Here is a 24,508-nt window from a genome sequence, read left to right on the forward strand (position 1 = left end):
CCCCTGCTGCAGCCCCCACTCCCACCTGCCATCACGCTGGCCTGGTCCTGGTCCAGGTCCAGCAGGTGAATAAGGCCCAGCTGCCCCAGGGGCCACTCAGCCCCACCCGCAGGCTCCAAGCTGTGTGACTGTGAGTGTGGGGGGTGCCGCTATCTGCCTGCAGCACGTGGGCAGCTCATTAGGGAACAATCAAGACAGCATACACTTAAGAATGAGGTTCTGCCAGGCAGATTCTGCTGGGAGCTTTGGAGGAGGCAGAGGGGGCAGGCAGGGAGAGAGCGACGGGTGAGTAGGTGGGGCTGGGGGGGCCCAGGGCCTGGTTGGGAGCCCCAGCCTCCCGTGGTGGCAGGCTGGAGCTAGATAAAGCTGCCTCCCTTGCTGCGTGGCCGGAGGGTGGGAGACCACTGCTTCAAGCCCCTGGAGCCAGAGGGGCACTGAAAGCCCTCAGGGGTGATTTGGGAGCAACACGCAAGGCCCACGGTAGGCGAGAGGGGGCACGCAGGCGCAGGCGAGCGAGCAGGGGACAAAGGCTCAGCACGGGGGCAGGGTTGGAGGTGGCAGTGTCAAAAGCCATCCTGGCTGGCTGGCCCAACTCCCCTGAAAGCACCAGCACCACCTCCTGCCCCTGTCTTGGGGAGTTCAGGCAGCATTTTGGCGCCGTGGCTCAGCAGTCCCCGCGTGCAGGCATTTTTGATGTTTCCCCCGTTCCCTTGAGATCTGAGCTCGGCCAGAGCACATGGGACCTCCTGTCTGAGTGTGATGGGGGAGGGTCTCCATCCTCAGAGTCCCTGGGCCACTGAGGACTCCTGCAGGCTCCCCAGGGGCCAGACACCCCCCCCCCGCCACTTTTCTAAAAAGAAGTATTTATTTTTGGCTGCATCAGGCCTTAGTTGCAGCACGCGGGCTTCTCTCTAGTTGTGGTACGTGGGCTCTACAGTGCGTAGGCTTAGTTGCCCCACGGCACGTGGGGTCTTATTTTCCCAACCAGGGATTGAACCCACATCCCCTGCGTTGGAAGGCGGATTCTTAACCACTGGACCACCAGGGAAGTCCCCTGACCCCCCTCTTGTCACCCCCGGAAGAGGCTCGCAGTGAACAGCTTTCCTGCTGCTAGTGCTGGCAGGCTCCCAGGGACGGGAACCAGGCTGGCTGGTGGGCTAGAGGGGCTGCAGGCCGGCAGCACTCTCCCGAATCACCTGCTCACTTTGCAAGATTGGTAGATGATCCCCCAGCAGCTTCCAAACACACCCTGGTCGCCAGGGACCAGGAGCGAGGAGGTCAGAGAAGAAGGCAAGACTCGGGACTGGGGGTGGGGTTCAGAGCTTGTGGTTTATTGACACGAGCACAGAGGCCCCTGGGACTTGTCCCTTGGATGGGGAAACAGCCACCCTGTCTGGGAACAAGACCTCCTCGCACAGAACACCACTTCCAGGAAGCGCACCAAGATGTGCACGGATAAACCCTCGGCAAGGCTGCAGGTGCATTTGGCAAAGCTGTGGAGCCTTGGGGAAGAGCGCAGGCCTCCGGGGCTGCCCGCTTGGGGCTGCCGCCAGAATCAAACCCAAGAGCTCATTCTGCAAAGGCCCACTTGGTCTCCATTTGGCTCGGGTTGGGGCCAGGCCCAGGAGCAGCGCAGCTATACCCCCACCCTCTGAGTACTTCAGACGTGGCCAGGACACCTGAGTCCACGGTGGAACTCTAGCTGCAGGGGAAGGGGCAATGGGGGGGCCGCATGATGGCCCAAGGAGGACAGGGGTCACTAGAAGGTGACCCAGGACCCCAGACAGACAGCCTGTGCTTCTCCTGTGAGGCCTGCCCCCCATTGCTCTTCCCCCTTGAAACACACCAGTTCCTAGTCCTGGATGCTGAGGGTGGGCTGGGTCAGGGAGGCCGTGTTTCCCTCTGGGATTTCGGCACTGGCGCTGGCCCCTCTCCTGGGCCTCCCCCACCCCTGCTGCCTGGGAGCCGCCCCACCTGTGAAAGCAGGGCTCAATAGCTCTGGCTTTTGTTTTCCATATAAGGAAGGCGCTGGCATCAGTAGCTTGATTCTTCCCCAGCCCACTTACTGTTAAGAATAGATACTAATAATACTTAATCACCCCTCCCTGCTGGCGGGGGGAGGGGCCCTTAGCCCTGGCAGCATCACCCCAAGACGCCCCAGTTTGCCCAGCACCTCCAGAATTCCAGTGGCGGCTGCACAGACTCAGTGCAACAGACTCAGTACAGAGGGGACACTGAGGCCCAGGGACGCACAAAGATAATGACCGAGTGACAAAGCTGGGGCTTGAGGAGGCAACGGAGGTTTCCAGATCAGTGTCCCTGGCTAGTGGCCCTCTTGGGACTGTGACCTGAAGAGGAAGTGGGCCAGGACTCGCAGAGGCTAAAGGTGCCCAGTCCAGAGGGGAGGATGGCTCAGTGCCCAGGTGTTGCACGAGGCAGGGCTCCCTCAGGCCCCCACCCCAACCTGAGGGCTGGCTGATCCCTGTCCTGGGAGGGGCCAACGAGGGGGCCTCTGGCTCCCAGAAGGCGGGGCATTCAGGTTAGGCAGAGCAACACCTGCTCACTGGGCCACCAAAGCTGCTCTCTGAATTGTGACCACGCTAAAGTTGCTTTCTACCAGGAGCCCCTGAGCACGTGGTCTCAGCCGCTTCATCCCTGCTGGGAAGGGGGGTGAAGCTGAGCCTGCAGGTGGCGTCCCGCTGCTTCCTGGGGACTGGCCTTAGGAGGGGCTCTCACCGCCCTCCCTTCCCTGGGTGAGGCGGGCAGAGGCTCCCTCAGTGCAGCCGGGATCACGGTGTGCCCTGCATAGCCTTTCCTGGGCCCTCCTACTGCAGGTGGACTCTGACCGCCTCCATGGGACCCTGCAGCCTCAGGGACCTGGCATGAAGCCCCCTCAATGACATCCTCTAAAGCTTCAGCTAAGCCACCCACTGCCCTTCCCAGACCTGCCAGCCTCTGCCTGTGGCAGCCTGCTCACCACAGGGAGCCCAGGTCCTCCCACCAAGTACCCCTCTCCCTGGGCCCTGACCTCTCTGCCTGGAGCCTCTGCCCGGCCCTGCACTTCCAACCCTACACCCACTCAATGGGAGCCAGCAGGCAGGTGGGCTGCGGCCAAAGCAAGGCAGCAGAGGCCGCCACCCACAGGCAGAGCAGGACAGACTCCCAGTGGCATCCCCCCTGCCTCCAAACACAGCCGGAGACCCTCAGGCTGCCTCGGCCTTGCAGAGCCCCTTCGGTGTGTTTCCTGTTGAAACCAATTCAACTACCAACACACAAGACCTCTGGAACATTCCAAACAGCAGCAAGGACCTGCCCACTGGCGGAGCTCAGTCCCTCAGCCTGGGGTCCAGTCAGAGATGTGAGAGGCAGGGCCACAGTCACCCCGACTCTGGAGCCCCAAGGCCCAGCCCACGTTCTCATCGGCGCATCACAAAGGCAGAAAGTACTCTTCCGGGAAGAATTCTGGCCAAAATTATACCATTCTGACAAAACAAATCCTGCTTTTGAAAAAACTGAAACGTGCTATCAGAACCCGTAACAGGCCCGGCAGTCCCAGCCTTGCCTAGAGCTGTTTAAGGCACTTGAATGGCTTATTTACACCACCTGGAAAAGTGTGTTTCAATCCTGATCTAGGGGGAAAAATCCAGTAATACTGCAAAGAAGTTTCTCAAAAAAAAAAGCAATTCTTAAGTTTTCTAAGGAATAAAATAAGTGCTGAACTCTGCTTAAGTTATATGACACAACGGGTCCTATTGGCACTGACAGAACAAGGACAAAACCTGAAATACTGCTTCTGAATTAGACTTTTCCCTGGAAAAAAAAAAAAACCACAAACAAGACACACGTGTCTTTGTCTGAGTGTTCCCTCCCTGGTGCACGAGGGGTGAGCGGGAACCAGGGAGGTCACTAGTGGGCACCGCAGATCAGACCCCTGGCGCCCCCCCCTTCCCCATGAGGCCACCCTCCCCACTTGGGAAGCCACTTGGCTCGGCCAGGACCTGCTGGGCACCAGGACCAGACAGGAACATTGGTCCATACAAGTCCTCCCAGTGACGGGCAGTGAGGGGTGGATGGGAAAACTTTGCTGGACACCCAGGCACTGGAAAATGTCTGTGGCTCCTGGTTCTGCCCGAAGGTCCCACACACAGAGTCCTACTACCCTGCAAGCATGCCCAATGTCTTTGGTTTGGCTGTGGCCGCCGCCTTCGCCTCTGGTCCCACCCCTGCCCGATGGGGCCCAGAGCCTGTCCACTTCCTGGGCCCCTTCTCCTCCGTGAGGTCTCCTTCCTGGACTTCCTTTGGACATCCTGCCATCCCACTGTCACCCCGTCTGCTGTGAGCAGGCGATGCCCCTGGCAGCCACCAGGATGGGGTGACGCAAGGAGGGCCAAAGGCCGTGAGTGGCGTCACCTGCCCACCTCCTGCCGTGTCCTAAGGCATCCGCGGGGGAGGATCACGGGGACAGGGGGCCCGGACCTCCTAGCTTCTCGGCACAGCATCAGTCTCTGGCTCCAGCAGGTCTCGGGGTTCCCGGAGGAAGACCACCATGACCGTGATGTTGTCGTGGGAGCCCCGCTCCCGGGCGGCAGCCACCAGCTCCTCAGCCACGCGCAGCCCACTGCCCTGCTGCCCAATCAGGTGGCTCCGCACGAGGCCGGCCACCTCCTGGTGGGGGACCACGTCGAAGAAGCCATCGCAGGCCAGCAGCAGGTAGTCCTCGGAGCCCGTCAGCGCCCGCGAGGCCGTGTCCGCCTCCCCAGACACGTAGGGCTTCTGGAAGACGTCCCCTGGGCGCGGGAGAGAATCGTGAGGGCCATGCCCCTGCAGCTGTCCCCTCCCCAGGCCCCGGCCTGCCTGTAGCCACCCCGCCTCCAACACAGGGTGAAAAGGTAGCTTCGCAGGGTGCCAAGTGCTCCAAAGGAACAGAGCAGGGCGATGCGACAGACTTGCCCTGTGTCCCTGCAGGCAGAGTCAGAACCCAGCAGGGCCAAGGGCAGCTGCCTACAAGAGCTGTCTCACTTCAGAGGGGACACAGGCTGCGGATGCTGTCCGGGTGTGGCCCTGGCCCTCTCCAGCCCCTGCGGCTCCCTGCGCACCCAACGGGCACCTAGGCCGAGTCGGGATGCTGGCTCTGCCTCCCATGCACCCTCTCCCATCCCCCTATCGCAGGAGAGAACAGGGCACAGCCTCCGCAGGATCCTGCCCTGGGCTTCTCTCCTGCTCAGGCCTCCCCTGAGGGCTTCCCGCTGGTCCTCCTCCCCCGATGTGGCCCTGACATTCACTCCTCCCCAGGGCACGAGCCAGACATGTTGCTCCCTGACACGGAGCTGCCCAGTGGTCCCCTCTCCAGTCCCGGTCCCCTTGGAAGGAGCCTGACCCCTCCTGGCCTCCATGTGGGCCACCTCCTGGGGTCCAGCTGTAAGGAAGGCACCATGTGTGTCAAGAAGCACAGAACATTTCAGGAGGCTTGGAGGGGCCAGGGCCAGGGCCACATCTCAGGGTGTGGTGGGGGAGCAGGAAGGGAGCAATTTCTCAGCCCTGGAGGGAGGTCTGAGCCCCAGACCAAGGCCTGGCAGCCACAGGAGAAGATAGGGTGGGGGAGGGGTGCCGTTTTTCTCACTTTTTTTTTAAGGTAGAAAAAAGAATCATCAGCGTGAAAGGTGGGTAGGGGAGGGTGAGCCTCATTTATAGACTGTCTATTAAAAATTACCTTTAGCACATACAGTAACTGCCAAGGGTTTCCTCCTAGATCTTTCTGAGACACTGTTTTAATGAACATAACAAGCTGCAATTATCTGTGCAGGATGCAAGTCTCCAAGGTGGCTACACCTGTGCTCTGGATTCACCAGAGCCCTTCCGCAGTCTGACTGATGAGCAGGTGAGGCTGCATTCCCAGACCACCCGGTGAGTACATTCCCAGGCCCTGGGGCCCCCTCCCACCCCCCTCACCTCCTTACCGATGGCTCTGGAGACGGCCAGGGTCCCGTTGACCCTCCAGCAGTCCATGTGGGACACGAAGCCACCCAGTGCCTCGATGCGGTCCTTCTCGTCCTGCGGAGACAGCCAGGGTGGGCCGGGTAGGCCGCGTGTGCCGATGGCGTGCCCGCGCTGCCCAAGGGGAGACCAGCTGGTTCCAAGGCAGCACTGGGAGCCGCGGCTCTGATCAACGCCCAAGGGAAGTCTTAGTGAGGCAGTGAGAAATGATGAACAACCTAAATCATCCCAAAGATGCAGGAATGGCTAAGCAGGTGATGGTGCCAATGAAGACAGACAGCCAGTCCCCGAGCAGCCTTTTGGGGTCCAGGAAATGCTCACGGCAGCAGAAAGAGCCAGAGCCCCGGGGTCCAGGTGGGGATGCTGTGCCTCCCTCAATGGACCAAGCATGTGTACCTGCGGCCACTCTGCACAGCTAGATGAAACCTGAGCCAGGCCCTGGATGAGCCCTGTGCCCCTGCATTCTTGTCCTTCTCACCCCACCCCTACCCCCATCCAGGCGCTGTCCGGCTCCACAAAGGACGACGGTGCTCCAGGCGTTAAGAGGACAGCACAGAGGCCTGGTCTAGCCATGAGTCCTAAAAACCGTTTCGGTCCTATAAACTCCCCTGAAGGAGAGGTTTCCCAGATGTGAGCCTGCTGCCTGAAGGGCGGTAACACAGCGTCTGTGCTGGAGCAAAACCCCATTGCCCCGTGCCCTCCCCTGTGGCTCCCACCTCTGTTACCTCACCTGGTACAAGGCTGGGACATCCTGGGGCTCGGGGCACCCCTATCTTCATCTCTTGTCTCCTGGGACACCCACCGCCTCAGCTGCCCTCTCACCTCATCCTTCCCACCTGCCCGAAACAACTTCCCCAAGGGCAAGCCCAGAGCTGGTGGCCGGTGGGTGGGTTCCCAGCAGCTTGGCTCACCAAGGCTCCCTGCCCACTGCTTCCTCTCACCAGCCCCACCTCCTGCCCACTCGCCCAGGGCTGAGGGGCTGAGTGGCTCACCTGTGTGCGCCCAGGCAGGTGGCCGTTCCTCCTATGCTCGCTGCCACAGGGCTGCGCTCTCCTGCTTCCCCCCTACCTCTGATGGGACTCGCTCAATCTCCTGCCACACCCTCCCCACTGCAGACCCTGCAGCTCCACGCGTGGCCCCCGGGCCCATATCCCCAGCCCCTCCAGTCTTCACGGGGTGTCCCAACAGCCCCCGCACTCCCAGGGAACATCCCACCCCGAGTTCCCCGGCCCTCAGACCAAAGGCATCACCACCTTCTCAGAGGCCCGAGGCCTCTCTGGCTCCCCATCCCAAAGCCTGGCCTCCCTCTTCTCCATCCCTCCTGACTTGACAGGCAGGTCCTCCCCACAGCTGGCTGGCGACTACAGTGGCATCTTTGTGACCCAGGCCTCAGCTTGCCCTCCGCTGGTCCGATCATTCCAGAAGCCACCAGATTCCTTCCAAAGTGCCTCCTGCCCCAGGAGCAGCAGCCGTTGAGTGCCTCAGCGGCCGGTCCTGGCTTAACTTGCTCTCTCCTGGACCCCAGGCCTGGCCTGCCGGGCCCACACCTGCCTTGGGATCCGGCTCTGCCTCCTTCCCTCTCATTTCCGCATCTCCCAACAGCTTGTCCATGCCCTGCAGCTCTCAGCCCCAAGTCTGGTCCCTTCCAGCTCCGACTCAGCGTCACCTCCTCCCTGAAGCCCTCCTCCCCCACAGCCCAGGTGGCTGACCACTCCCCACCTGTGTGCAGGAGAGGACCCTGCCCATTAACTCCACTTACTGCGCCGCCTGCTGGGCAGAGGGACCAGCTCTCCCCCACAGCTCTGGGCTCCATGTTGCTGTGACAGGAAGGGCTCGCGCGCGATTCCTGGCAGCTAAAGCCCCAAGCTTCACGTCCCGGGACCCCCAGCCACTTGAGTCAGGCAGGGAGCCCTCCCCTGGAGGAGCACCAGGAGTTTCCTGGGAAGATGGTCCAGGGCCCCTTTACGTCCTAGTCCCCCTGACCACCTGCCTGCCCGGGGGCCCCTTACCTGCCGCTCAGGTCTGTGTGGCTCCATCAGCTTCACCACCTGCCCCTGCTGCACCAGGACCACCTGGGAGTCCCCGAGCCAGGCCACGTGCAGGGTGTTCCCGGCGATGAGCGCGCACACCCCTGTAGTGCCGCTCTGCAGCCGCTGCAGGGAGAGGGCGCACGTGGGTGAGGATGGCGAGGCCGCCACAGGCACACGCCCCACGCTGGCCAGACACCAACCCCGGAACAGTGTTCAGTGGGAAACAGGAACAGACCGATGCACGCAGGGACCAGGCAGCAGGAAAGGGGCATTTACATCAAGTCAGCAGAGCAGACTCTGCCATTTCACGGTGTCAGAAAGCAGACAGGTGGGTGTCTGGGGAGCTGGGGGGCAGGGGCAGGGATGACCAAAGACAGAAGAAACTTTGGGGGTGATGAATACCTCTGTTACCATGGTGAGGGGCACACGGGCATAGACATGCCAAAAATGGTACTCTTTGGACAAGTGGAGTCTCTTACATGTTAATTACGTATCGGCAAAGGTGTTTTTAATAACAGAGCCTAAACTAAACAGCTCTGCTTAAGAGACTCCTTTCTTGACTAGAGCAGCAGCCCTGAGCTCCCGGCTGGCGGGGCTCCCACCTCAGTCTTAGACCTGGAAGGTTTTCTGTTCAGATTCAAATCCAGCCTTGTTGATTCTGGTGAGGTCTGTGCTCAGAGGATCTGATGACACTGCCTCCTGCCCCCACCACATCTCCTCCTCAGCCTTGTCGACGGGGCCAGGCCTGAGCTCTCTGGGCCTGTTTTTCCATCTCAGAAAGGGACACGATCTTAGTATCCACCCTGCTAGGAGGACCCCCGAGGTTCCAAGGTGAGGTTCAGTGGGCAGTAAGGTCACAGAGGGACCGGATGCGTCCTTTCTTCTTTCAGAAACAAACGCCTCATAGCGGTAACTGCCGACACCAGCAGCCTAGGGAGACCTGCCCGGGGGGAGGTGTTTGGGGGGTGGGGAGCCTCAGGTGGACCACATGTTGCTGCTTCCCGTTATTGCCCTTCGCCGATGGTGCGTTTTTCACAAATTGCAGGTTTGTGGCAACCCTGCCTCGAGCAAGTTTATTGTCACCATTTTTCCAACAGCATTTGCTCACTTCCTGTCTCTGTGCCACATTTTGGTAACTCCTGCGATATTTCAAACTTTTTCATTATTATTATTCTCTGTCATGGTGATCTGTGATCAGTCATCTTTGATGTTCCTACTGCAAAAAGATCACAACTCGAAGGCTCAGATGATGGCTAACATTTTTTAGCAATAAGGTGTTTTTTTATGGTACCTATGTTGTTTTAGACGTAATTCTGCTGCACGCTTATAGATGAGGGTACAGTGTAAACATAGCTTTTATCTGCACTGGGAAACCAAAATATTCATGTGACTCGTTTTATCCCAATATGCATGTTACAGAGGTGGTCTGGAACCAAACCCGCAAGATCTGAGGTCTGCCTGTATCAGTGCTGTGTTTTGTTTTCTGTACTTTACGATGTTTAGACAAATCAAGGGCCTTCTGAATCCTGAAGAAAGTACCCCTCCCAGGGCTAATTCCTAAAGAAAGCAAATGTCTCCCCAGGGACTGTGCCTTTTCTGCACAAGCCAGGTGGTCTGAGCCCATGTCCTCAGCCAGGGTCCCTTGCCAGGCCAACATCTCCCTGGCCTGGATGGCTGGGGACCACCCCGTAGCCCAGAGCCTGTCAGGCTTATTCAAACTATCTGGTCCTCAGCTTGTGACGTGCCTGCCTACGGAGGTCACCTTGAAGCCTTGGGGCCACGCTTTCCTCTCTCTCGGCCTCCTGGCTGACCCTGGTGCTCCCCATGTGGCCCTGCGTGGGGTGGCGTCTCCTCTTGGGAACCACAAGGCAGATGCCTCTGCATCTGTCATCCCACTGTACCTGATTAGGAGGAAATCCTGGGTGCATTTTAAGACAAGCTGCCCTTCCCCGTGAGGCCCTCACACCCTCTGCTGGAGTGGGGGCAGACTCACACTGCTTCTATTCAAGCCCCCTTCCAGGCACAAGTGAAAGGACACGACTGCCAGCAGGGTTGAGCAAGGGCCTTCTGCCAGCACCAGCCACTTTGGCTTCCTTCCCTCTGTGAGGCCTGGCCCCTCTGGCCCCACCATGGTTCTCACCTCTCGCCTGGCTTTCCAAAGGAACATCTCATCGGTGCAGCGGAAGGCTGCTCGCAGGGCCCCCGCGGGGTCAGTGGGCAGCTCTGGTCGGTGGGCAGCGACAGCGTGCACGTGCACAGATGCGTACCTCGCGGCATCCACCCCTCCGTGACCATCGAACACGGCAAAGTAGGCACGGTCCACAGAGTCCTGGTGGGGAGCGTGGTGGGGGTCACAGTCCTGCCAGCCCTGGGCCTGACTGAGGCCGCAACCTAGCCAGAGACTCTGGTCTGGGGGTGGACACGGGCACTTCTGGGACAGGGTGTGGCGGGACAGCACGGTTTCCACCACTAGACAGGCTACGTTGGGGGGTCTGGGAGAGGATGACCCTCGGGAGCCTCAACTTCTGCTCTGGGCCCAGCTGGGGGGGGCATGGGATGAGGGGAGAGGCGCCAGGTGGCTCCCAGTGGGTGGGGAGAGCAGGCTCAGCAAGCAGGGGTCCAGGTGCATGTGGTGCTGGGGGCTCCCGTTCCTTAGCCCCTCAGCCGGGAAAGCCAGGGGCTGCGGGCTGCCCAGGCCCAGGAGCGCTGGGACCTGGCCCCGACGGAAGCCGTGGCCATCCCTCCTGTCTCGGCTCCAGTCGGCAGCCCTGCTCGGTACCCAGGGTCCTCCCCCGCCCTTGCAACCTCCCACTTCCCGCCCGGCCCTCCCCGCCCAGGCAGAGCACTCACCGATAGGCCAAAGAGCAGGTTGAAGGCAGGGAGGCACACGTGCCGGTCCTCCATCCTGCGGCGGGCGTTGCGGATGGCGTGCATGGAGACCAGCCACTGCCGCTGCGGGACCCGGGCAGCCACGGGCACCTGCTTCTGCCACTGGCTGCACACTTCCCAGAGCCGGTCAAAGAGGCTCCGCGCCAGGCCCGCAGCATCCAGCACTGAGGTGTAGGAAAGGGGGCTGTTAGGGAAGCGCCACCGCAGGCCCTCGGGGGCTCCCCACTCTCCACCCCCTTTCCGTGGCCCCTGTAGCCCGTCGCCGCCCAGGGCCTCCTGAGCACAGCAGCCTAAGAAACTGCACAAACAGCCTGTGTCATCAGCATGAGAAGTGTCTGGTTTGGCAACACACACAAGGAGCACCTCCCCACCTCAACATGGCGAGGCCACGCCCCTCACGGGAGCCCACCCCAAGGAAAGAGCTGGATATGCAAAGACAATTTAAGAACAAGTACAGAATCATTTATAATTGTGCATTAATTAGAAATAATATACATCCAACAACAGAGTAAATTATGGTCTGTTCTCCCGGCGACGAATTAAGCTGCTATTTTTCACAACTAAACACGTTAACTGCCATTCGGCCCAGCAATTGCACCCTGGGGCTCAAATCCCAGAGAAATGGAGCCTAGTTCACATGAGACATGCGCCCGGTGGTCCCAGAAGTGTTATCTGCAACAGCTAAAAGCTGGAATCAGCCCAGACATCCTTTAACAGGTGAACGATAAACTCCCAAACATCGCACCCTGAACAGTGCTCACAGGAAGGAAGGAAAGAGCTACTGACACACAGAGACCTGGGCAAATCTCAGGGAACCACACTCAGTGAAAAAAGCCAATCCCATGTGATTCCATTTATATGCATACTTGAAATGACAAGATTATAGAGATGGGTGGCTGTCAGGGGTTAGGGTGGGGAGGGGGTATTACGGTAGCCATAAAGGTAACACGACATCCTTGTGGGATGAGATTACGTCATGATCCTAGTCGTGATATTTCACTAGTTTTCGAGATGTTACCATTGAGGGAAACAGGATAAAGATGCAGGGGGTCCCTCACTGTTATTTCTCACAACCGCACGTGAGGCTATGGTTACCTGAGTTTAATTTTAAAAAGTTAAAGGGTGAAACAGAAATAGACTTTGCAAGCATAAGAGATGTTCATGTCACGACATTAAAAAAAATTGATATTAAAAAAAAATGTGAAAAAAAAAGAGGAAATTACACATATGGTTTGATCATGAGAACGTGAAAAGCCTTCGACCCGCTTGGGCCCAGAAGATAAGAGGCGAGAAAGGCATAAACCCCATAAGGTCAGCAGTGGGCATCCGCAGGACTGGGTCCGCGGCTGAGGCTTTTCCTTAAAGACACTTTTCTGTGCTTTTCCCATATTCCACTACAACCAGGAGCTGGTTTTTAAAATTCGTCCATAAATGCTTTGCTATTTCTCCCTTAGAGAATGGGGCCTAATCCCCTCCCCTTGAGGGCAGGAAGGAGGACCTCGGCCCACAGACTCCCGAGGCCGAGGCCGCTCAAGGGAACTGCTTGCTGGGGCAGGGCGGGGCGGCTGGAGGCTCCACATGCCCGGCCACACAGAGATCTCAGTCATACCTCCGCCCTCAGGAGTTGATTCTTTTTTTAAAAAAATTAATTAATTTTTATCTATGTTGGGTCTTAGTTGCGGCATGCAGGATCTTCTGTTGCGGTGCGCAGGCTTCTCTCTAGTTGTGGCGTGTAGGTTTTCTCTCTAGTTGTGGTGCATGGGCTCCAGGGCGTGTGGGTTCTGCAGTTTGTGGCACGCAGGCTCTCTCACTGAGGCGCATGAACTCAGTAGTTGTGGCGCACGGGCTTAGTTGCCCCGCGGCATGTGGGATCTTAGTTCCCCGACCAGGGATCGAACCTGCGTCCCCTACATTGGAAGGCAGATTCTTTACCACTGGACCACCAGGGAAGTCCCAAGGCAGTGATTATTATAACACTCGAGGGATGCCAGTTTTGCAAGAATGGCTTCGATAGACTGATTTGACTGTGTTCTACTCCCATGACAGGGGTGAGCTGTTAAGGGCGGCGGGCCCAGGCCTGCTTGGAGGGCAGGGCCGGCCGAGACGTCCTTCCCCTTCCCCAGCCCGCAGGGCCCCCAGGCCTGGCTCTAGGGTGTCAGCTGCGCAGTTCCTTCCCGCCAGCAGGTGGCGCTGACTTCCCGCTGGACGTGGGCGGAGCTGGCGGGGTGCCCCTTTGTGGGCCGCGCGGGCAGCAGGCTCTGCACAGGACAAAGGCGGTCTGTCACCCGCACAGCCTCAGGGCAGGAATTCGGAGCTGGGCTGGGCTGGGCTGGGCTGGAACGCAGCTGGGCGGGGAGCCAGAGAACAGGGTCGGGGGCGAGGCCACGTGTGTCCCCCCCCATCCTGGCTCTGCCCTCCATGTGGCATTAATGCCGAGTTTAAAGGGACATAGCTGGATAGTAATTATGTGAGTGGTGGAGGTGTCAGGTAACCATCTGCAATGCATAAAAGGACCGAATCGACACATTGTGTGCACTTAAGTTACAGTTACAAGTCAATTATGTCTCAATTAAAAAACAAACAATAATAAAGCAACACTGTCCAATAAGAAATGGCAAAGGAGGGGAAATCTGCTGAGGCTCCAACTGCCCCCCCCCCCCCCGCCCACCCCAGGGCTGGACCCCAGGACCCACCCTGCTTCTCTGCATCCCGACTGGCCCACAGCCCCGCACCTTCTCCAGCAGGTGTGGAGGAACTGAGACCCTGCTCAGGCGGGGCTCACCCAACAGCGGGGTGGCCCACAGGCTCTCGCTCTCTGCAGTTCTGGTCCAACGTGAACCGACTTTTGGGTGGAATACAGTTGGAAGGAACTACTAAGAAAGGGACAGAAAGGCCTGCAAAACAAGGGCCCTGCCTGATCCGAGGCTCATTCCCATCCTGGGCTCCTTTGGCCGCTGACTGCTGTCCCAGGAACAGGACACAGGCCTCTGTGGCGCCTCCCCAGGCTCTCAGGGACCCTCGAGTCTCCACCTGACAAGGGTCCCAACCTGGATCAGCTGAGACACGGCCCGAGCTCTGGGTTTTCTACCACTGGACCCCGGGACCAGCTCTCGCATCAACACCCACTTGTCACCCGCTGAAGTGGAAGAGCGTGTGGGTGAGGCCCATTGGCACCTCGGGCTCCTCCTGTGTGACCCGGGACAGGGCTGTTTGTCTCCCGGGCTGCGGTGCTCACCCCGCTGGCTCCACGCTGGGGAGGTCTCTCCCTGCGACTGGTCTCTGGCACCCTGTCGTAAGCACACAAGCCCGGCGCTGCCCACAACCTCCCTGTCCACCAGAAAAATGGGAAAGGAAAGGGGGGCCAGGTGAGCCCTGACACTCCCCTGCAGCCTGGCCCCCATCTGGCTGGAGAGTGTTGCCCAATAAGCCCAGGGCCCCAAGAGGGAGACTCACAGGTCGCAGGGGCCTCCTCTTCTTCCTGCTCCGGCAACTTCCTGAACTCAGAAAGGTCCGTCTGCAGCAGCTGGGAAACTGCCTCGTGGGCCAGGCAGGCAGCAAGTGGTGGCGGAGCGCTCCTGGGGACACAAACCCGGAGTGAGGGGCTGGCTCCTCAGCAGGAGCCAGCACCCCAGAGCCTGCCCCACACTCCAGGCAGAGACCCCCAGCCCCTTTCTGCTCCCGGAGGCCCTTCCAGAGGTAGCGGTGACCGCTTACACTCCACATGCACCCACGACAGGCAGGTCGGCCTCTGGTCCTCGTGCAGCTGGACGGCCATCCACGCAGTACCATTTATGGGGCCCTCACTGGGGCTGGTGGGGAGGGGGAGTCACAGACGTGCGAGCTGCCTCTCTGCTGGTCACAGTGGCCAGGCCAAACTGCCCGACGTCCAGCCTTATACCAGCTCCTGGTCCCCAATACCAGCTGGGGACCCTTGGGGGTTGGGGAGTCCTATAAGTTGAACTGTGTCTCCCAAAATGTGTATGTTACAGTTCTAACCCCCAGTGCTTCAGAATGTGACCTTACTTGGAAATGGGGTCGCTGCAGATACAATGAGTTAAAATGAGGTCCCACTGGAGTAGGCTGGGCCCCTAATGCAGTAATGCTGGTGTCCTTATCGAAAGGGGAAATTCAGACAGAGACCCACAGGGAGATGCTCTGTGAAGGTGAAGACTGGTGAGCTGAGCCTATAGCCGAGGACCGCCAGCAACCGCCAGAGGGACCAGCCCAGCCGACGTCCTGCTCTGGGACCTCCAGCCTCCAGAATCCTGAGACAATACGGTTCTGTTGTTTAAGCTGCCCAGCCCATGGTGCTTTGTCACGTACGCCCCAGGAAAGGAATCCAGGGAGCGTGGGACCCATGGGCAGTGTCTGGAAGATCAGGCTGTGTGCAGCCCAGGGTGTCCCTGGGCAAGGCAGGCTGTTGGGACAGCTGGTGAAGGGGAACCTGGGGAGGCAGCATGACCTTGGTGTGGCTTGAAGAGAGACATGATATAATCCAATTGGGCTTTTTAATTTTTATTTTATTTTTTAATTTTATATAATTTTTTTTGCACTTTGATTATTGTGCTTTGCATACACTGCAATTTTTTTAACATCTTTATTGGAGTATAGTTGCTTTACAATGGTGTGTCAGCTTCTGCTTTATAACAAAGTGAATCAGCTATACATATACATATATCCCCATCTCTTCCCTCTTGCGTCTCCCTCCCTCCCACCCTCCCTATCCCACCCCTCTAGGTGGTCACAAAGCACCGAGCTGATCTCCCTGTGCTATGCGGCTGCTTCCCACTAGCTATCTATTTTACATTTGGTAGTGTGCATATGTCCATGCCAGTCTCTCACTTTGTCCCAGCTTACCCTTCCCTCTCCCCGTGTCCTCAAGTCCATTCTCTAGTAGGTCTGCGTCTTTATTCCCGTCTTGCAATTGGGCTTTTTTAGACTTCCTGGCCTCATCTTGGAGGGTGGGCCTGGCAGTGGATGGGAGGGGACAGAGCAGGCATTGGGCAGGGGACCAGCGGGTCCACAGTGAGTCTCAGGTTCCACTGAGGTCAAGAGGCCTGTGGCCAGTGGGCAAGTGGTCTGGGTGGATGAAAGAGGTGGGGCAGAGAGCAGCCGGAGCAGCTGGAGAAGTGGGGTGACCCCAGGGGTGCCACCTGGGGCTGAGTCTGGGAAGCAAGACCTCGCTGGTTGCTACCAAGGTCAGACAGGCTGCACAAAGCAGAGCTGAGGGTCAGTGCAGGCAGGAGCGGGAAAGCAAACAAGGGGGATGGGAAGCCTCCAGTACGGGACAAGAGGGACACTAGGCAGCTCCGGGAGGTCGGGGGGTGGAGAGACCGAGGCCAGTGGGAAGCACTATAGGAAATTCTTTCCACAGGCTCCAGGGCCTGCCTGCCTAGCCCCCAGCCTCGGGGGCCCGCTCCAGCCACAAAGCCCCCTGGCTCCCCGAGTATAAGGGGTGGCTCCATCCCCCAGCTATCCCTGCAGCCTCTAGAACTCATCCTGCATCCTGACCTGTCCCCGAAGTCTGGGCCAGGTGGGTGGGCACATCCCTCTGGGCGTCCCGGTGTGTGTCTACAGATGGCCTTAGGGATCTACTGGGATGAATTTGTCATTTTTTAAAATGAGATAGTGACTCAGGGGAGCAGCCTCTGGACCTGCCTTTAAAAAACAACCAGCCATGGACTTCCCTGGTGGCACAGTGGTTAAGAATCCACCTGCCAATGCAGGGGACACGGGTTTGAGCCCTGGCCCGGGAAGATCCCACATGCCGCAGAGCAACTAAGCCCGTGTGCCACAACTACTGAGCCTGTGCTCTAGAGCCTGCGAGCCACAACTACTGAGCCCACGTGCCACAACTACTGAAGCCCACGTGCCTAGAGCCCATGCTCCGCAACAAGAGAAGCAACCACAATGAGAAGCCCCAGCACCACAACGAAGAGTAGCCCCTGCTTGCCGGAACTAGAGAAAGCCCGCGCGCAGCAACAAAGACCCAAAATAGTCAAAAATAAAAATAAATTAATTAATTAAAAAAAAAAAAAGAAAAACAACCAGCCAAGGCACGAGAAGTGCGTTCCTCTGCCGTGTGGGGATTTCCTGCCAGCCTCTGGGCTTTCCTTTTTCAGGGCGGGGAGAAGTGCACCTCTGCTCCCGGCGCTGGGGGCAGTGAGGCAGCTTCCGGCCATGGGGAGAGGACAATGCCTGGATGTGGGCCCCAGCCTGGCTTCCTGGCCCCCCTCCCGTCTCATCCAGGGGTCCTGCCCGGTGCCCCGAGGCCCCTAAAGATGACAGTGATGCCTCGGAGACCAGGACCAGGTACCCAAGAAAAAAGAACCGCTCTTATCTGGCCACCTCGGGGTTTCCAAGGAGCCACCAGTCTAGAAGCAGAAATGAAAACGCACATCAGTGGCCACAGTGTCAGGGACGCACCACTTAGGGACCTGAGAGGTGACCGCTGACCACAAGGGGAGGACTGGAGGTAAATCACCGCAGTCCCGACCTCGTGATCTGACTCCTGGACAGTCTCACGCAGGATTCTATTTACAACCTGAAAAACCCCGCGGACCAACACACTCGGGCCTGGATAGCCAAGAGCCTGCACATGAGCTGCTGGGACATGCGGGTAGGGGCCCCGACCGCCAGACGTGTGTAGACGTGTGACACATGTGACATCTGTGTCTACACAGTAAAGAAATACTAGGGAAGGACAAAAATAAATCCATTAAAATGGCTGGAAAATATGAGACTTTAAAATTCCTTCAAGGTTGGGAATTCCCTGGCTAGTTAAGACTGTGCTTGCACTGCCAAGGGCCCAGGTTCGATTCCTGGTCAGGGAGCTAAGATCCCGCAAGCCGTGCGGCGGAACCAAAAGAAAAAAAAAAAATCCTTCAAGGTGGATTCATGGGGGGCCTATAGGGGCCATGGGAGCCCACCTGCACCACCCCTGCCAGCCTCAGGCTCTGGGGCTGTGAACCCTGGCCTCTCGCCGATCACCGATGGTCTCAGGCCTGCTATGTCATCTGCTAATTAACGGGAGCTTATTCGCCCCCTGTGCTCAGGGCCTGGCGCTCTCCCCACTCCCCCAGCCTCGCCCGCTGCTCGGCCTTGAGGGGCCCCGCTCCACCTTGAGAGTTCCCCCCTACTTGAGGGGGAAACTTGAGGCACCCGCCCTCCCCCATAACTAAACTCACCCCCCAAGGCCCTGCCCGCAAGAAGGTCCTCTCGCCCTCCTCATGCCTGGCAGGGGCACCAGCCCTGCCCAGTGGCTGCTGGGGATTCAGGGCCCCTCAATGTTCCTTCTGTCCCCCAAGTGCCACTGCGGTGCCTGGTGGGTGCCAGGCCCTCCCTCCTCTGCACTCCCAGCCCCTCGTCTCTCCCACATCCAGCACCCAGACCGCCAATGTGGCCTCATCAGGCCCCAGGCCCGCTTCGCTCCACTGATCTGCTTTACGGCACCTGCCTCTGAAATATTTTCCCAAAGCAAAACAAAGCAGCCCGCATCGCCCTCTGCACACACCACACCGAGGGACAGGTCACCGGCCATTTACCCCGAGCTCCATGGACGAGGCCCTGGAGTGGGCCCGTAGCCTTTATGTTCCTATCTCTGACTGTTATGGGGCCTCGGGTCCCATCAAGCAGGTGTCCCGGGGGTGCGAGAGGGTGGGGCTGACCTGCCACGAAGAAAGAGCACTTGGGGACACGGAACGCCACCGCAGAGGCCGGGGCGTGTCCCAGCACAAGGGGTAACCCAGTGACTAGGGCTGGTGGGTGTGGCCCCTGGGGAGGGATGAGGTTCACAGGGAACGAGTGACCCACCAGCCCTCACCCATGAGCCTCCCTTGTGGCTGCCGGTGGCGCACGTCTCCCCCGACACCTGCCAAGCTGGTTGTGTCCCTCTCTGAACCTTGTCTTCACGGCCTGTGAAACGGGGACAGTGCCACCACCTCTCAGGTCTTGGTGGCCAGTGGACTGCCAGGCCTCAGGCCAGTCTCTTAGCCTCTGCCTCCCCGACTGCGAGACAGGATAGAAATGGGACCTACTGCTAGCATCCATCAGGGGTTGAACTGTGTCCCCCGGAAAGGTCCGCTGAAGTCCTAATCCAGTGGCTCAGGACGTGACCTTGTTTGGGATTAGGGTCTTGGCAGGTATAAGATGAGGTCACACAGGAGCAGGGCCCCTAATCCAACAGGACTGGTGTCCTTACAAGAAGACGAGAGGCACAGACAGACAAGGGTGACGCCTGGTGACAACAACAGCCAGTCTGGGGTGATGTGTCTACAGGTCAGGGCACATTCAGGACCAGGTGACACCAGAAGCTAAGAGGAAGGCCTGGAGCGGCCCTGACTTCCAGCCCCCAGGACAATGAGACGGGGCACTTCTGTTGCTCTAAGCTGCGTGGTCTGTGGTGCTTGGCGGTGGCAGCCCTGGGAAACCCACGGGGCTGGCAGGGGAGTTCTGCGCAGAACGTAGTCAGCAGGAGCGGAAGGCAGCCAGGGTCAGGGTCGTGCCCTGTGCTCCCCTCCCCCTTCCATCCTGGGCCCCTGTCCCGGCACCCACACCGCTCACCTGCTGCTCAGGAAGCCCATGGCCAGCTCAGCCAGCTCGCCTTCCACCTCCTCCTGGCTCAGCATCGTCCCTGGGACCTTCCATGGCAAAGGGCTCTCTGGGCCCAGCGGGGCTGGGAAGTCGCGGAGGAGCTCGTCCAGGAAGCTGGGGTTCTCCTCTGCCTTCCGGCTGTTCTGCTGTGGGGTTCTCGAGGCCATGCCCAGAGCATCCTGGGGGGCTGCTGCTGGGTCACTGGTCTTCATTCTGGGGAGAGACGTGAGGGTTGGCAAGAATGCAGTCGATTGGCGCCCTACAGTGCTGAGTGCCTCACTTTCTTTGCTTCCCCTTGAAGCATTGAGGGGCAGGCGCTGCACCAAGTCCGGGGCTCCAGGCAGAAAGGCGGGGCCCCCGGGCCTCACACACAGTCCTGGGGCCCACGTGGGAGGGACAACCCTGAGAGGGGACCTGGGGGAGCCCAGAGAAGTGGCTTCAGGAGACAGAGCCCGGGGCAGAGGGACGTCCCGAAGGAGGAGGAAGGCATGTTCCTGGCAGAGGACGGCCGGTGTGGCCAGAGGCAGGCAGGAGAGGGACCCAGGGCCAGGCCATGGAGGCAGGTGGACACGGCCAGAGCAGGGGTTCCACCTGACCCCGGACCTGGGCAGCAGGAATGTGAGGAGGTGATGCCACTGGGCCTGGGAGCCTGGAAGTCATGCCCAGAGGGGGGGCAGGGCTACCTGACAGCACGGTGGCAGGGCCATCGTACAGAGGGCGTGTGGGCAGGAGGGAAGCAGAGGGTTAACCCAGGACAGTCAGGGCCTTTGGGACATGGTCAAGCCTTATAAGTCCTCTCAGGAGGAGTCCCAGGCCTCCTGAGGCTTAAAAGGTTTGTCCATGTCCACAAACACCCCAAGCGTCCTGGGCTTCAAATGGGCTGGAGGACGGGGGATACAGGGGGCTCACTGCCCACTGAGGATCAGAGCTCCTAACTCAGCACAAGTCTCCTGGAAGAACAGAGACAGGACACAGGAGACAAGCAGGCATGGGGGTGAGGGGGAAGGGGAAGCAAGATGTGTCATCAGTGGAGGGTCTGGAGGGCAAAGGGTGAAGAATTAAGAAACAGGGAATTCCCTGGAGGTCCAGTGGTTAGGAGTCAGCGCTTTCACTGCTGGGGCCTGGGTTCGACCCCTGGTCAGGGAACTAAGATCCCACAAGCCACGTGGCACGGCCAAAGAAAGAAAGAAACACAAAACCTCTCTCATCTGTCAGCGAGGAGAATTGGAAGTTAATTTCTTGAAGTAGACACACATGAATAACACAGAAACTGGGGCACTTGTGATGGAAGGTTCTGGGGACAGGCTCCCACTCATGGCCATCCCTCCTGTCTGCTCGAGAGTGACACAACACAGCTCCAGGCCGCAAAAAACAAACAGGGAAACAAATGAAGGACGTAAGATAAAGAACAATCAGGTGAGAACAAGCTAGACACTGCGTTATAAACACAAGGGTCCGAGACTGTGAGATGGGGGGCCGGGCCGGGCGCTGTGGGGGTGGTAAGGGCAGGGAGGAGGCAGCCAGGCGGGCCTGAGCCAACGATAAACAACAGGAAGGTGGCGTGAACTTCCCAGGAAGCTCAGACACCGTTGGGCAGGGAAAGAGCCCAAGCTGCCTCTTCTGCCTGTGAAATGCTCTGGCCTGTTGCACAGAGGAGAGAAATGTGAGTGACGCAGAGCTGCCCCAGGCAACACTGGCCCCAGCTCCCCTGCAATTCTGAGTCCAAACAAATACGAGGCCCTGAAATTGCTGGTGGCCCAAAGCACGCTCATTAGATACGTGATTAGGGTCAAATGGTGCTCACTGACCTCCCAGGGTGCATGGGAGGGCCCACAGCCGAAAGCAAAGCACCGAATTCAGGCCCTTCACCTTCGACCTCGCTGATGGTGGTGGGGTTTTTTGGGGATGCAGGGGCCTCCTTCTTGCCTCCCAGCCTTGGGATGCTGTTCCTTGGGCCTGGACCCCAGTCCCCTGAGTCTGTTTCTCTGGGGGTTGGGAGCCCCTCCCCTCTGCAGCACCAAGGCCTGGTCTCCGCTGTGCCCCTGTGCCCACCGCCCCATGCCCAGGCATGACTGTGTACCTGAGGGATGAGGGCTGCTACTCTCATGGCCTGGCCCAGCCCCGCCTTTGCTAGACAGGTGGGCATCACCAGGACCTACCAGGCTTGTTTTCGCATAGCCTGGCAGAACAAAGGGCCAGGAAATGAGCCGGGACATGTCTTTCCTTCTCTGGGGCCAGCTGGGGTAAGGGACAAGAGTAACTTCCTTCCTTGCCATCTTCTTCTCAACCAGCTCCTGGATCTGTGACATACCCCGGCTGATATGAGCCCGGGGCCCGAGATGACAGCGGGAGGGAGAAATTCCTGCCCAAAGGGGCCCAGAGGCAGCCCTGGGAGGGTCAGGAGGGGCAAGGGCAGGACCATAGCCCTGAGCTCTCCCAGGACCAACTGAGGAGCCGGTCAAGAAGGATGGAGGCCAGCAGGCAGGCAGTGAGATGGGGGGATGCGGCAGGGCTGGGCCTGGTGTGGGGGTCCTGACCAGGGAGCTGGTGAGAGGCTGGGGCGGGGGTGGGGGGGAGACTCCTGAATGGGGACCTGGAGGGGGGGCGTGGGAGGGACACTGGGCCACCAGCCCCCACTGCCACCTGCTCCACCGGTCTGGCCAGATGTGGCCTGAGGCCAGGTCCTCCAGCTCCCGGAACGAAGCCCCTCTGCACGGCTCATCAGCAGGAATAACGGTGCTGCAGCTAATACCCGCCAGCAGACTGCAGGGCCGCCACCCTCTGAGCGCACTTCCGCTGCCACCTCTTCTTGCACCCCCCCCCAATACCCCGTGTTATTACCCTCACCTTTCAGGCGAGGCATCAGCGAAAGGGCCAAGTTACCCAGCCAGGGTCCCAGTCAGGCCAAGGTGGGACCGCGGAGCCCGGCTGCTAACTGGACAGAACTTCGCCCACCCCTCATGGGCTGCCGACCCTGGGGCTGGCCGCTCCCAGGCCCCTCTTTCATTTCTGCGCCCATCGCCCAGGTGCAGCCCTGAGAGCTCCGGCCCTGCCTCTGCTGAAATCCCCATGGCTGGGGCACAGCCGTCTTCACGGCTCTATAGCACTTCTGCTCGCATCTGACTTGTAAAAGCCCATTTTTCTTTTTTTTACGTTTAAAATATTTATTATCCTCCAGTTTAACCATTTTGACTTCGAAGCTCAACCAATGTGTGTTTGTACAACTGTGTTTTTCTCGGCAGTATGGACAAGATACTTGTCAAGTCCTGTTTGATTTCAGAACAGGAGTGAAGAGAGAAAACAGCAATCTTTAGGAAGGGAAACTGCATCACTGTTACAAAAGTATTCACAGTTAAACATTTTTCTGCAAACATTTTTCTGCAAGTAGAGAGCCTTATTCCTTCATTCATAAACAAACACTGGGAAGAGTATGGCAGAAACCCTTCCAGATATTTTCCCACATATGTATATTTTTCTTTTTAAAACACTTACGGTAAACTATACATAACATACAATTTATCATTCTACCCTTTTAAGTGTACAGTTCTGCTGCATTAAGCACGTTCACATAGTCGTGGAAATGCCACTTTTTACAGGCTTGACTTCTCACAAGATTATAAACTGTACTCCCACACCCGGTCTCTCGGCTGTACCACGGCCCTCCGTGCAAGGCCCCTTTGTGCACGGCTGCTGGCACATGTGGGCAGAGGGAAGGTGTAGGCCTCCTCCCAACACCCCGCAGCGGATGGTGTGGGCTGGGAGGTGCAGCCTGAGGCCTGGCCCCTTGAAAGAGGACGTTAAGACACTCTACTAAAGGTGGTGGGCAGCGAACAGGTCCTAAGGACAGGGCTGGCTTCAGGCCATATCACAAAGGAATTCTAGGAATGAACGTGTGGAGGTTTGCAGAGTGGCCTGCATCCTGTTTACCTCTCACAACTATGCTGAGTACACGCTGTTGGACTCAGCCAGGTTGCAGTGAAGAAACAGACTCAGGGAAGGTCAGCAACCTGAGGCCACACAGGCAGGAAATGGCAAAGCCGGAATCAGGTGGGGTCTTCCCACGCCTTTGTCATTTCCAGCTCAGTTGCAGGAGGAAGAGTGAACTGTGACAATAGGCCGGATATGGCACAAAAGCCAGCAGTGAGCTTCATGCTCTATCTCCCATGGTGGGAGCACAGCTCACCCACAGAACTCGCGCCAGGGAATGTCATTAGGATGTGTCACTCAGGACGTGTCACTCAAGACATGTGTCCAGCTGAGTGGAAGGCTGCGGGGAGGCGTCCATCACCATTGACTAGGCCCCACTATGTTAAGCCCTGCACTAAAATCCCTACAATCAGCTGCCATATCTCCCTGTTGCACAGAGAGGGTAAGGGGCTTGCCTGAAGTCACACAGCTGCACTGCTGGAGCCATGGCCTCCCTACCGGAGATTCAATCTCATACGCGTCTCGCTAAAGCTGCTGTAGCCCAAGCACTGGCTTTAACTAAAACACCTTAAATACGCTTGGGGGAGGGCCGGGTGGGGGCAGGCCAGGGGTGGAGGCGCTGGGGCAGAGCTGCAGTCCGGCAAAGGTGCGGGGGCTTCTGGGGTAGGGGTCTGGGCACGGGCCCGGCCAGATGCTCCCATGCGGGCGGAGGGGAAGGAGGAACCCCAAGCATTGGGGGCACGTCAACCCTCAGCACCCCATCCTACTTCACGGCCCTCGGCCACACCCCCGCGGGCCCAACCCCCACCGCTGCACCCTGGGCGCGCAGCCCCCAGGCCCGCCCCGGGCTCCCCGGGTCCCGGATGCCGCCCCCGCTCTTCAGCCCCCACTCGGCTCCCAGCCCCTCGCGGCTCCCCATCTCGGCCTCCCCATCTCCCCAACCCGCCCCTGCACCCCTGGCGCCGCCGCCGGAGCCTCCCCGGGCGCGTCAGCACCCCGCCCGCACCCCGCTGCCCCCCGGGTCCCCACGGTCCTCACCTGCCACTCGGCCGCCCGGCGCCCTCTAGCCGCTCCCA

At 59.0% G+C, this 24,508-nt stretch overlaps 1 protein-coding gene across 1 annotated transcript; it reads right to left on the bottom strand.

Moving 5' to 3' along the window:
* Nucleotides 1-1,205: 1,205 nt before the first annotated feature.
* Nucleotides 1,206-24,508, bottom strand: PPM1F (protein phosphatase, Mg2+/Mn2+ dependent 1F). The gene is made up of 8 exons (XM_029229078.1): nt 24,471-24,508; nt 19,476-19,718; nt 14,367-14,488; nt 10,875-11,077; nt 10,165-10,353; nt 8,004-8,147; nt 5,958-6,051; nt 1,206-4,787 (listed from the first exon to the last, which is right to left on the bottom strand). Exons 2-8 carry the CDS (start codon nt 19,715-19,717, stop codon nt 4,480-4,482), a joined length of 1,302 nt encoding a protein of 433 aa, XP_029084911.1. The 5' UTR covers nt 19,718; nt 24,471-24,508; the 3' UTR covers nt 1,206-4,479.

This window comes from Monodon monoceros, unplaced genomic scaffold (assembly GCF_005190385.1).
Source record: "Monodon monoceros isolate NGI ecotype Baffin Bay Population unplaced genomic scaffold, NGI_Narwhal_1 Super_Scaffold_1, whole genome shotgun sequence".
NCBI lineage: Eukaryota > Metazoa > Chordata > Mammalia > Artiodactyla > Monodontidae > Monodon > Monodon monoceros.